The 13,481-nt window shown below is 35.5% G+C and overlaps 1 protein-coding gene across 1 annotated transcript; it reads right to left on the reverse strand.

The window, feature by feature from the left end:
• Positions 1-10,711: 10,711 nt before the first annotated feature.
• On the reverse strand, positions 10,712-12,064 carry LOC126025745 (uncharacterized protein CXorf58 homolog). The gene has a single exon (XM_049785525.1). The coding sequence runs from the start codon at positions 12,062-12,064 to the stop codon at positions 10,712-10,714; it is 1,353 nt and encodes a 450-aa protein (XP_049641482.1).
• Positions 12,065-13,481: the final 1,417 nt, after the last annotated feature.

Here is a 13,481-nt window from a genome sequence, read left to right on the forward strand (position 1 = left end):
GACTCCATACCTTCTCAATGCCATATACTAGGGTTTTGTTTGTTTGTTTGTTTGTTTGTTTGTTGTTTCTTTTTTGGTGTCAGGAACCTTTCTTCTCTGTTGTGGATGAGAAAAAAAGGCCACTATAGCAAGCAATCTTGGTATTTGTGCAGGTCCTAGGACAGGGCCTAGGATAGAGTCTTTAAGGTTCTAGGGGTACTGTTCCAACATTGTTGGTATGTTCAGTTTTCTGTATCATGTGCTCCATGCTTTTGCTCGTTCCCTAAGCTGAAGTCTAGGAAATTATGGTTCCAATGGTTCTGCTCAGTCTCTGTTGTCTCCATGCTTTTGCTCGTTCCCTAAACTGAAGTCTAGGAAATTATGGTTCCAATGGTTCTGATCAGTCTCTGTTGTCAGAATTGGGCCTCTGTACTAAGAAATCTTGATTTTTGTAAAAGACCTGGGCTATAGCCTAGGGTAGGGTTTTCCTTAATAATCTCAAGGTACATTCTCCCAGTCACAGTTTTCAAAGTCAGTTTTCTGTAGTTAGTTCTCTTATTTTTCATAGTTCAAAGGACGATACATCTTCTGATTTCCACTTAGTGTTAGGTGATGTGATAGGACCTCCTGGTCTTAGGTCAAGTTGTCATTTCCTCGCTGTCCTCATTGTCATATTAACACTGGCACAAGTATATCTCCCAACGCAGCTTAGTTCCTGGTGTTGTTACATGGGGTTGTTTCAGTTCTACATCTGGGATCTGGGATTTGAGAATGAACTAACACTGTTCAATCTCATGGAGACTGAGTTGTATCCACATGACATATGTCCAGGATGGGAGGCACCCTTGTATAAAAAGTGTGAGTTCTTATCCTTAAAAGATAATATCTTTTTTCTGTGTTTATGATTTCCCCTTATTTACTGTGCCTATACAGAAATGTATGGTGTCCTTTTGTATCACACTTATAAATGTACATTCACCCAGTGAGGGACCAGCAATATACGTAAAATAACTGTCAATTGTCTTTAAGAAAGACATCAGTGGTAACACAGAGTACTGATAAATTTCAGCTCCACATTATCATCTATTGATAGATCAATAAAGCCAAAACTCAACAAAGGTATGTTAACTCTGAATGAAAAAAATGGAAGAGAATGGATTACTATATCTATATAGAGTTTTTCATCACCAGAAAGTTGAATACACATTTTTCACCAAAACACATGGGACATTCTCTAAGATAAACCACAGGCTTGACCATAAAATAGACTTCCATAAAATAAAGAGGAGAGAAATTGTTCCTGTCTTCTGAGACCATAATGTGCTGAAAATAAAAGTGAATTAGAAACAGACACAGAGAAAAAAACTTTAACACTTGGAAATTCAACAGCTCACTAATGAGCAACAAAAGGAATCATAGAGGAAATCAAAAGATTTCTGGAAGCAAATGAGAATAAAGGCACAAATTATCAGAATTTGTGGGACACAACAAAAGAAGTAGTAAGAGGAAAATTTATAGCTTTTCAGATTCATCAGAAAGGAAGAAAAGGACTACATAAATAACTTAATGGCACAGCTTAACATTAAAAATAAATTGACAAATGGAATGAAAAATAAGAAGGCAGAAGAAAATAATAAAACTTAAAGCAAAATTTAATAAACTGGACACCCAAAAATAATCAAGAAGATAAATGACAGAGATGGTTCTTTGCTGACGCACAAGACACGGCAGATGAGTACATAGCATAGACACCTATTATAGTACTCACTACCATATTGTTTAGTACTCAAGACATAATATTACACTTATCCTTAAATGCTCCAGCCACAATCTAACCCTAAATGCTTCATTTAGCAAAGTTCACCCCCATCATTAATGAAGCATCCAGAAATTGGAAAACCTTCCCACCCTGAGGTCTCAGCCCAATTTTTTTTTTTACTTATTTCTTCTTTATTTTTTTTCTCCTTATTTTTTTATCTCTTTCTCTCCAAATCTACATCTTAACTATGTTTTCTTAAATCAATTATTTCTTAAGGCTCATACCCATCCTGTGAGGGCCAGGCCTTCAACAACAACTTATGAATAGATATCTAATGTCTGTCTATAACTGGGCATAAATTTGTATATTATGGACACTGCTTTGTCCAAACTATACTGCAAACAATACATGCCTATATTGTATATAGCCCCTCATATGTGTTATCCTTTTTCTTCCCCTTCAAACCCTTACTATTCTCTCTACCTCTGAAGCCTGACCCATTATCTTCCCCATTTAATCTTCTTTCCATTCAGTTATTAACTCATTACATACCAAGACAGACCTCCTGCCCAGACAACCCACCACCCAGCTCCAAAGTGAAAAGACATCCTCTCAGTCAACTCCAGCCTAGGCAAGAAGCAACAACCACCATTCCCAATGACTCATTTTATGTGGCCCTTTTCACACACACCCCCCAAATGAAGACTGTTGCATGCTACCAGATTCAGTCCCAGAAGGACCCACTACCTGATCCCTTACTACTACAAACAATTTTTCAAACTCCATAAGTCCATGATGTGGGATGAAAATATGCCCTGGATCTCCCCCCCCCCAAATATTTCAAAAGACTTAATGGGTTGGGGACAGAGTGATGGAACATGGGGTAAGGCATCTGCCTTGTGCACATCAGCCTAGGACTGACCAAAATTTGATTCCCTAGCATCCCATATGGTCCACCAAGCCAGGAGCGATTTCTGAGCGCATCGCCAGGAGTAACCCCTGAGTGTCACCAGGTGTGGCCAATAAACAACAACAAAAAAAAACACAAAAAAAAGAAACAAAAAATCCTCAATGGTGATATCTTTAATTTCCTTGAATGTTTAATACTTCAATAGTTACACCTCTCAGTTTGTTTATTTCCAAAGGCATAGGTAGCTTCCTCTATCCTTTTTTATTTATTATTTTTTAACTTTATATACATATATATGTATTTAAATTTCACTTCTTTTTGTTCTCCTTGGTACAAAATTCTAGAAAATAAAAGGCCTGCTTGGGATAAAAGCTCAGGTCAAAAACAGAGCACAGAAACTGTATAGCCTGTCATTCTTACCCTTAAATACACCAACAATATAATATGGCACCATTCTCTTTTGCATAGGCATACTAAAAAAACAGGGGAAATCTTATGTATAGAAACAAGCTCTTATATACTAGGGATAAGTACCCATAAATTTTATAGTACAATGGTACCTCTCACCTTGAATATTTGTCATGGGGATTTGACTTAGACTCCATGATATAAGACAATGACCATTCAACCTTGAACCCCAGATACCAATCATAGAACTGACATAATTCCCTGTAACAGCACCAGGAATCAAACACCCTCCCACTAATGCCTAATACCACTCTGGCACCAACTTGTGACAAGTTGTGACGAGGAAACACCAATAACTTGATCTAAGAGCATCCTTGTATCTGTGCAAAAACTAAGATCACTAACTAAAGAAGATTGACTTTGACAACAACTAAGCACAACTTTCCCTGAGTCCAAAAAGAAAGGCCCTAGTCTAGGCTTTGACCTATATTTGTGCAAAAAACATGATCTCTAATTCCAGAGGTCTGTCTTTGACAACGGCGACTAAGTAGAACTTCTGAACCATAAGGAAAGACTCTTCTATGCTCTGTCCTAGGATCTGCATTAAACCAAGATCAGTATTTACAGAAGAATGACTACAACAACTGTGACAGAGCAGAACTTCTGGTTTTATAAAGAAGGAATCTATCCTAGACTTCATTCTATGACCTGTGCAAATACCAGGATCTCTAATTACGGAGGACTGATTATAACAGCCACACAGAATAGAACGTTTTCTAGCACCATAAAAAAACCTTGGGGTTTGACAATAAGCATGTCAAGAGCCTGTAGTTGTTCCCATGACAATATGCTTCAAGGGTGGAGAATCCCTGTATTTTCTAGGCCAAGGGAATTCCTTATAATTCATTTATAAAATGAAATATAAAAACCAAAATATCAAAAAAAAAAAAAGAGAAAGAGCAAGAGAAAGGAAGGGAAGGAAAAACGCTTCCCCCAAGGCAGGTGGGAGGTGGGGGTGAAGGAAAACTGTGGACACTGGTGGTGGGAAGTGTGCCCTGTATTGCAAACCAAATTGTCCAAAAGGATAAAAAAGGAAGAGAATAGAGAAAGGGAAAGAGAAAGAATAGAAAAAGTATGCTTAGAATCAGGAAGAGAAAATTGTATTAGGGAGAATGTATAGGAAACTAGGGACATTAATGGCAAGAAATATGCACTGGTGAAGATTGTTGTATATTGTGTGATGGTAATTTTGTCATGGACAAACTTTAGTTGTGGAAAATAAAAGCCTGTATTATGAAGAACCTTGTAACCATGGTTTTTTAAATTAAAAATAAAAGCTTTTTGGTAGAGTCTTTAAGGTTTTCTAAGTAGATTATCATGTCATCTGCAAACAATGAGAGCTTGACTTCTTCCTTTCCTATCTGGATTCCCTTGATATCTTTTTCTTGCCTGATCGCTATAGCAAGAACTTCCAGTACTATGTTGAAGAGGAGTGGTGAGAGCAGACAGCCTTGTCTTGTACCAGAATTTAGAGGAAAGGCTTTTAGTTTTTCTCCATTGAGGATAATATTTGCCATTGACATGTGGTAGATGGCTTCAACTAGATTGAGAAAGGTTTCTTCCATTCCCATCTTGCTGAGAGTTTTGATCAAGAATGGGTGTTGGACTTTATCAAATGCTTTCTCTGTATCTATTGATATAATCATGTGATTTTTATTTTTCTTGTTGTTGATGTTGTGTATGATGTTGATAGATTTACAGATGTTAAACCATCCTTTCATTCCTGGGATGAAACCTACTTGGTCGTAGTGTATGATCTTCTTGATGATGCATTGGATCTTATTTGCCAGGATTTTGTTGAAGATCTTTGAATCAGCATTCATCAGGGATATTGGTCTGTGTAAAAATAAAATCTATACTACTTTGTTGATGGAGACCTTTTTTTTTGTGAAACTGAATCTAACTCTTTTAACTACTTTTAGAGATATCATTTCTTGAAGAGTTTCTGTAACTTCATCAATTTGCTTTTATCACTGTTGTACCAGTGGTGTGTGAAGGGATGCAGATAACCTGAAGTTAAGTTATTACAGTTTTACACTGTCTAAAGAACTTCAATAGTTTCTCTTCTGCAGATGAATTTTAATTTGTGTCCAGATCATGCGATTTGCTGTGTTGGTGAAATTAATACTACTATCAAAGTGCATTAATTCGGTATTGGCAGTACTATTAGTTACCTAAACATACAGCAGCCTATAGCAATGGGAAACCACATGTGGCGCAAGGACATAGAGAGCTGTATTTAGAAACAAGAAGAACCAAAAGGTACTGTGAGAGAGAGAATTTTAAATGACAATGTGGAGTGCTCTTGTTGTGCTCAGAAAGGTCTGACTAGTAGAAGAATCTCACTAGTTGCCCAGAAGGTGAAATTGATTGGTTAAAGGGTACTACATGGGAACTTAGAAATCTCAAGATCTAGTTAGTTGTTTAGAGAGAAAGGCATCACGTATTCCAAGTGATTGTCAGACATGAATAATAACTTCTGCAATGTAACCTGGACTGAATTTATTATCTCTGCAATAGAAACTAGCTGCTGTTCTTTTAATAAACAAATTAGAGAGTATTGAGTTCAAGTTTTCTACCACACTTAAGCCACATTAACTATTATGCTATTGAAGCTTTTTGTTTGTTTGTTTTTTGTTTGTTTGTTTTGGGGCCACACCCGGCGGTGCTCAGGGGTTACTCCTGGCTGTCTGCTCAGAAATAGCTCCTGGCAGGCACGGGGGACCATATGGGACACTGGGATTCGAACCAACCACCTTTGGTCCTGGATTGGCTGCTTGCAAGGCAAATGCTGCTGTGCTATCTCTCCGGGCCCACTATTGAAGCTTTTTATATTTATTCCATCTTACTTTTTTCATGCTGTAAAATATTAGGTCTCTGACTTCTTATTCTACAAAACATTTCTATCAATATTTGCTTTCTGTTTTGATTATATTTTATAGATATATTTCTTTTCCTAAATAGATTCTGAAATATCACAAGGAGTCTCAGATGCCATGTGAAGTTGAATTTAACCTGTGAAGTTGACAGTATTTTTTTTCCCATTTAACTTATTTTTGGGTGGAGCTGTTTATTTAAGAAATCTGTTTTTTTAACTAAGTAGGTATTTTTAATAGATGATACTGTCATTAAACATAATCATGTGCTAAACTTAACATTATTAATTTTGACCTGGAACACACACTTTTCATGGAGGAGTCCTGGATTCAGTTTCTGGCATTTCTGGGAGAGAAAACTGAGATGACAGTAGCTAAAAACAGTGATTGTGCTATATATCTGTGTAGAGATGAGTTTCAATCATCATATATTACATAAGTTTACATCTATTTGGTAATCTGAGTAAATATATGACAAAATTCTAGCATAAGATAAATATATAGTTGTTACTATATAACCTAATAAAAATCACTAATTGTTAAGACTTCTATTTACACATAAAATATTGTTAGTGTAAAGCATTGAATAATTGATTTGCTGTGGTATAGAAATTTAAATAATATATTCATTTTTTCTCAAATATAATTAACATATTGACTCTGTAACCTAAAATGAATCTTCCAGGATTCGCAATTATTCATATTTAAATGGCACCACTCTGTTTAGTGTCACAGAAAACTTCCTCCAATCACTGTCATAAAATAATCTTCCTACAGTCACTGTGTGCCAAAAATCTGTGGTTCTAGGATGAGAAATCCTGCTGTTCTTATTGCTGCCATAGCTCTGGTAGAAACGCACAATAAGTTTTTCTAGAAAAAAACGTAGCCCTCAAAAAAGTTATAAGTGCTTTTTCATTTGCACAAAAGGGTGAAAATACCAGAGCAGAGCATTTAGTCATTCTTTCTTTCCCGAGATGGCTGAGTTCCCAGAAACTCACCAGAGAATGAGATCAGACCTAGTGCCTTTGCTTGTCATTTGGACAAGACATAATGTCCGAAGTTGTTTGTCTACGCCTTTCACTTCTACCTCCAGTCTGCCTCATGACTGGTGGTCTGCCCTGGTGCAGCACAGATGTTTCTCTCCCTCCACTGCTTGCTTTATTTTTCAAGTAGCTTTGGAGAGCATATGTTTCCATGTAAGCCTGTTCCTTCCTTCTCCCGACACCTTATTGTGCTACATAAACAATCTTCATCTGCCCCCTCAGATCTGGGGAGCACGAGACTTTCACAGATGTCGACTTCTTTTTTTCAGAGCGTTGCTTCCGGTGAATACAGTCTTCAGATAATGTCTCCCCCCTTCCTCTTCTGTTCCAAATGACTCAGAATGCAGATTCTTTCCCTCCTTTCAACTCAGTTTCCTTCTGTGACCCCAGCATGTTTTCGTCCCCTTTCTTCTAAGTCTGGCTTTGTACTCGCTCTCCAGATGGGATCAAGGATGAGCTCTTCCTGCTCCTCATTTTATTCTCCTTACAATTGTTTGCTTTGCAGGAAAAGCAAGAGGCCAACTTCACAAGTTAAATATTTCATAGCATGGCCACCCATATTTTTTTTTATGATTTTTTCCCCTGTCATTTGATGTTTTCTTCTCACCATACAATTTATTTTGGTGGCTGCCATGTTTAATAATTTTTCCAGCTTGGCTACTTTATTACAAAGTCAGTCATCATAAACCTATGCACCCCAACCAATTGCCTGTAATTACGTAACAAACAAAATATAACATGGACTTTAATGTGAATTTTTGTTTTCTTTTGAAAAGAGAATGAATGCTCTGGGTGCCTGTATTAGGACAAGATGAGAGCTAAGCTCTCTCTTCTAATAGAATTTTTAGTCTAATTTGAGAGACAAATAATAATCATGTACATGAAGGATTAAGATAATTATGGGCCCGGAGAGATAACACAGCGGCGTTTCCCTTGTAAGCAGCTGATCCAGGACCAAAGGTGGTTGGTTCGAATCCTGGTGTCCCATATGGTCCCCCGTGCCTGCCAGGAGCTATTTTCTGAGCAGACAGTCAGGAGTAACCCCTGAGCACCGCCGAGTGTGGCCCAAAAAACAAAAACAAAAACAAAAAAAGATAATTAGGAGTGGATGCCAATTGAGATGAAATCCAAATAATAACTGCATAATAATCAGAAGCTTTGATGCAAAGATCAGTGTGATGAGAATTCCAGGGGGAAAAGAAGTACAAAATCTCTTTAAAAGTATTGATATTGACCTAAAATAAGAGCAGAAACATGATTGTGGGGAGCAGATGAAGGAAGCAGCATTAGACAGAAATTCTGGGTCCAATGATATTTAAAGTTTAGGAAATGGCATGTCACTCAAATTTCAAAAACCCTGTTGAAGCTTTCACTAAGACAAACTTGAGAAAACATATATATATATATATATACATATATATGTATATACATATATATGTTTTATAAAGAAAAAACATATGCATATATATGTCAGTGCTGCTCAAGGGACTAGAACTGGGGTAGGCTACATACACAGCTTTCTTTGCTTCTTGTACTATGTTTATCTCTCTTAAAATAATTTTATTTGTAAAAATTATTTTATATCCAATGAAATCATTAATATAATATGTACAAATGTGCTTGCTACTTTTTCTTTATCTTTTTGTTAAAACTTTCTTCTATTCCACTTTATTTTTCTTTCTATTTTTCCAATAACATTCTAGAAACAAATGAATTAAGATAAGCCATGCCAATTATGAGTTTTTCTTTAAATTTTAAAAAATAATAAAATATTTTACTGAATTATATGTCTTAGGCATGCATCAACATCTAAACTCTTGTCTTTTTCCCATACAATTAATTCTTCACCCCAAATTTACTCACATCCTCCCTTCCTGGTACTTCTAATTTAAATAATAGTAAAACATTATATTTTTTATTTAGAACATTATTGATTTTTGTCATATCACATTGGAATAAATTTAGGTGCTATTTCTATTTTTGACTTCTTTTCTAGGCATGATATTCGGTAGTTCTAGTTTTGTGCTAATGTTTGAATTTTATCTGTTTTATAGCTGAGTAGTAATTTGCCATGAAGTGACTTATTTTCAGGATCTGTTGTATTTTTAGAAAAATGACGATCCCTGAATATCTCAGATCTCTTACTTTACCTTAGATCTCTGGGGTGTTATCCTTGAACCTCAGCATGACTTATTATTTATTAATTTACTATAAGCCTCAACTCTACTGAACTTGTGTCCCGTTTCTTCAACTACATCTTATAACACATCTATTTACAAGAGCTTTCTCACTGAAACTTTTCTTATTTGTGAGGCAGGAATGAATAGAGAAGAAAACTATTACAAGAGTCCTTGAGTTAAGGACTGTGGGGTAAGATCACAAAATGAGGCTGAAAAGCAGTCACAGAAATGTTAAAAATAAATGGTAAGCTTAAATAGTATGAATTGATAATTCAGTAAGAAAAAGTAGAGAAATTCGGGTTCCCAATATTACAAATCCATTTTATCAGTTTTTAAATAATCAGAACTTTGTATTATAATTAAACTTTTAGTTCTTATTTGTCTTTATATAAAAAAATCACAATAATTTTATCTTGAATCTTCTAACTAGAGTAATGCTGAAGTGGACAAATTAGGCGTTTCATTACTCTCATCCTTCTGATGAAATAACAATATTCCCTTGTGGGTAGAAGTTGTGATGGTAGCAAGTTAGATAAGTTTGGAATATTCTTCTAGAACACTCTGGAGAAATTAAAAAAGGACCAGGCTTTCGGATTTTTTCATCTCCCTTACTATCTCAATACATATTTGTCCTCATACCACTGAATTTTTATTTTGACATGATCTCATTATAGTATATCTCCCCAACTCACTCTTAAGTTTTACTCCATATATGGCTCACTTAAAACTATTTGCAAATATTTACAGAAAAAAATGTCAGTTTACTGTAAGTTACTGTCATAAAGTAGAAAAGGTTTGCTAAAAAAAAAACTGAGAGATCACTGACAAGTCTAGGCATATAGACGTGGCAATAATATAGACTAGTCTCACAGATAAAATTTAATAAGGTTTGAAGGTGATGAAGAGGGAAGTAGTGCAAACATTTTGGAAGTAAGTTCAGATGTAAATACATTCAGTATTGGTACATTCAAGAAATACCAAGAAGGGCAAACTGCTGGGGAGATCACAAGTGAGAAAACTGCATGGCTATCAAGGCTAATCTTCTAGGGACATTAATGTCAGTGATCATGAGTGAGCTCGAAACTAACTGCTTATTTTGTCTATAAACAGCTGTATTCAGGAATTGAACCTGAGCTTGCCACATCAGCACAATTTCTCTTCCTGCTTACTAGCTTTACAACTCCAAAAAGCATATTTTTAAATGATATCCCTTTACCTGTTGAACAGAAAGATGGGTCGCTGAGAAGATTAAAAGCAGAAACTACTTAAGAACTTGTAATCACCAGAATTTGAAATGTTAGAAGCCCCAAATAAAATTGTAGCAGTTAAAGTGGTGAGATTCGATTGTATTCCTGAATATTTTGCAAAAGAGGGAAAAACATAAACTTGAACCTTAGGAATGAGATACTAGAGGAATGAGTTTAATTTGTTTTTATGGTTATTAAATTATTTTTAATATTTGAAAGTGATATAAGGACTTGTGTTACATTTTTCTATTAATTAGGGGCATCTAATATGTTACTAATGACCAAGTCATTGTACCAGCTGAATACTTCCTGTTCTTCCTTTTCAAAGTCCTCCTCATCACTGGACTCTGGTGATGGTTCAATTTTCAGAAGGTCAAATGATGGAGAAGAGAAGATCAGTTTATTTTGTGTAGAAGTTGGTGCATCTTCCGGTTTCACCGTCACAGCTTTCTTTGTAGGTGTTTCGTAAGCTCTTTTCATTCTTTCAACTTTAGTTTGCGCTTGCTTAGATCGACGACCCAGGTATTTCACTTCTTTGCCTTCTTGTTTTGCAGGCTGTTGTATATGAATTGTTGGTTGACTGATTCTCACTTCAGTAATAAGCTGCAGCTGATTCTGCTGCATTTCTTCTGAACGTGGTTTCTGTTTCAGAAATTTCATTTCTTTTTGGAGACGTTTTGAAAGTGCCCCAGATTGTACAAAATCAATTATGTCATAGATCATCATTGTCCTAGGGATGTTTTTGAGATTTAATCTGCGCCAATGGTTATTCCTGCCACCAGATGATGCGGGAATCTTATCTAAAAGACTAGAATATTGTACATAATCTTTCATGGTGATCACATCCATTTCATCACTGATTTTAAATTTCTCATTAAAACGCTGATCCTCCATCATTTGATTGTAAAACTTGTTTTTCCCCAAAAGTTTGTAAGTGTCAGCTATTGCCTCAGTTGAAGACTTCAATATATTTCTCCCACAGAAATACTTGTAACCATGGCCATCAGTATGCAGGAAGACTTTAAATACAATGTAAGGTGGAAAGGTTTCACCACCAAATCTGAATCTAACTTTGTACTTCATACTAGGATCTTTAAGAAGCTCACCTTCGGAGGGGCTCACTTTCTTCAATATTTCATATGACACATAATGTTCCACGGCACAAATGGTGTGCTTTAGAAGTTGGAATATTCCTCTATCCAAGTAAGAAAGCCAAGCTCTCTGTATTATATATGCTTTCTCATTGAGATTAGTTGTGTGCAGGGAGACTTGATTTCTAGGCAACTCTGATATTTGTCCTTTCCTCCAGAGTGGAATATCTGACTTTGGGGATGTAGAAGATGCTCTCCTGAAGTTGTAATTCATTTTCTGAATTGTGATGTGCTCCGGTTTTAATGGGCAACCTCTGGCATCAATGCTTCTAAATTGTCGGTAAATCGATCTGCGACCCGCGCGTGACAGGGAAGGCGTTGGATTCTTCGACTGGCGTTGCCCAATAGCTCTGAAGGTGCGCAGACTCAGAACGGATTTCTTTTGTTGTTGAGATGAGAAAAACTGAGTTGAAAGTACATTTGGTATCAGAGTCAGGATTTTGGCATTCATGTGAATGTTCAACAAGCAAACAAGGACTGGAGAATCATTAATAATACAGATCAGGATCTAAGAGACTTAAAAGTAAACCCAAAGCATGATCACATCTAGGGAAAAAAACCGCCATGTTTTTTTCCATCTTTTACTAGGGCTGGTACTTGCTTCATTTATATTTAGGGGTTGACGAAACATTGAAGAATAACCAAATACAAAAACATTTTCATATAAGTTGGCAATAGTATGCAAGTTGTAGCATCATAAACATTAAATTTGTGCCTTTAAGCTCAGTTAATTTGGATATTTTGGATAACAGTACCCTAACATAAGACAGAAATTCTCTTATGCTTCTTTTTGGTTTAATTTTCTAGACCCTATCCTGTACTGTTTTTTTACTTCTATCACTATAGTTCACTTGCTTCGTGTTTCATCTAAATGATACTGTTTGGGGGATTAAATTCCAATGGTAAGGGAAACAAACAAAAAATTGGAACTACATTAAAATAAAAAAGCATGTAACCAAGAAACAAAATATATTCAAGAGGCAGTTACTATCTAAAACAGGCACATAAAAAATGTACATCAATTCACATTATTTAAATGCAAATCAAAACAAGATATCATCCACACATGTGAAAATAGTTATCTAAAAGATGAAGTATTGCAGAGGATGTGGGAAGAATGGAATCCTATCCACTATTATTAGGAATGTAAATTGGAGGCCTTATTGTGGACAGCAGCATAAAGCTTCCGCAAAAATTATAAATAATATACAACTCAGTTTTCCCAACTATGGGCATTTATTTACACAAATGCTAATTCTAATACATAATCGCACTCTATCTTAATTGTAGCATTTCTTACTATAGCCAAGAGTTGTGAGACAATCTGCGTTCATCAATAATAGAAGAATGGATAATTACTATGCGATTTTTATAGAAACAATAGTATACTATTCACCTATAAATATAGGAAATTATGCCAATTGCAGATTTGATAGACCTAAGATGGTACTATGCACACTGAAGTAAGGCATAAAGATACAAATACCTGATGATGTTACTCAGTGACAGCTGCAGAAAGAAAAAAATAAAAATCTAAAAGTTGTTATTTATTCAAAAGGTCAAATTAGTGGTTTTTTAAATAGTGGAAGTGAAGATTGAATCTGATAAAATGGTCAAATGAATGGGGAAGGAGATAACTAGGTAATTAATGGTGTACTTAATGTATCCAGCTATTGACTTATGAACACTTGAAACTTGCATGAAATAACTAATTATTTTTGGCAGAATATTGTCAAAATATTCTAAATGATAGTCTTTAAAGATTCTATGATGTAGTTAGATAAAACTACAGGTATTTACAGCCTCCTGGAGCAGTTGTGAAGAGATTATTTATAAATCAATTTTCTATAAACTAGTACATTCTTAAG

This window comes from Suncus etruscus, chromosome 13 (assembly GCF_024139225.1).
Source record: "Suncus etruscus isolate mSunEtr1 chromosome 13, mSunEtr1.pri.cur, whole genome shotgun sequence".
Classification (NCBI taxonomy): domain Eukaryota; kingdom Metazoa; phylum Chordata; class Mammalia; order Eulipotyphla; family Soricidae; genus Suncus; species Suncus etruscus.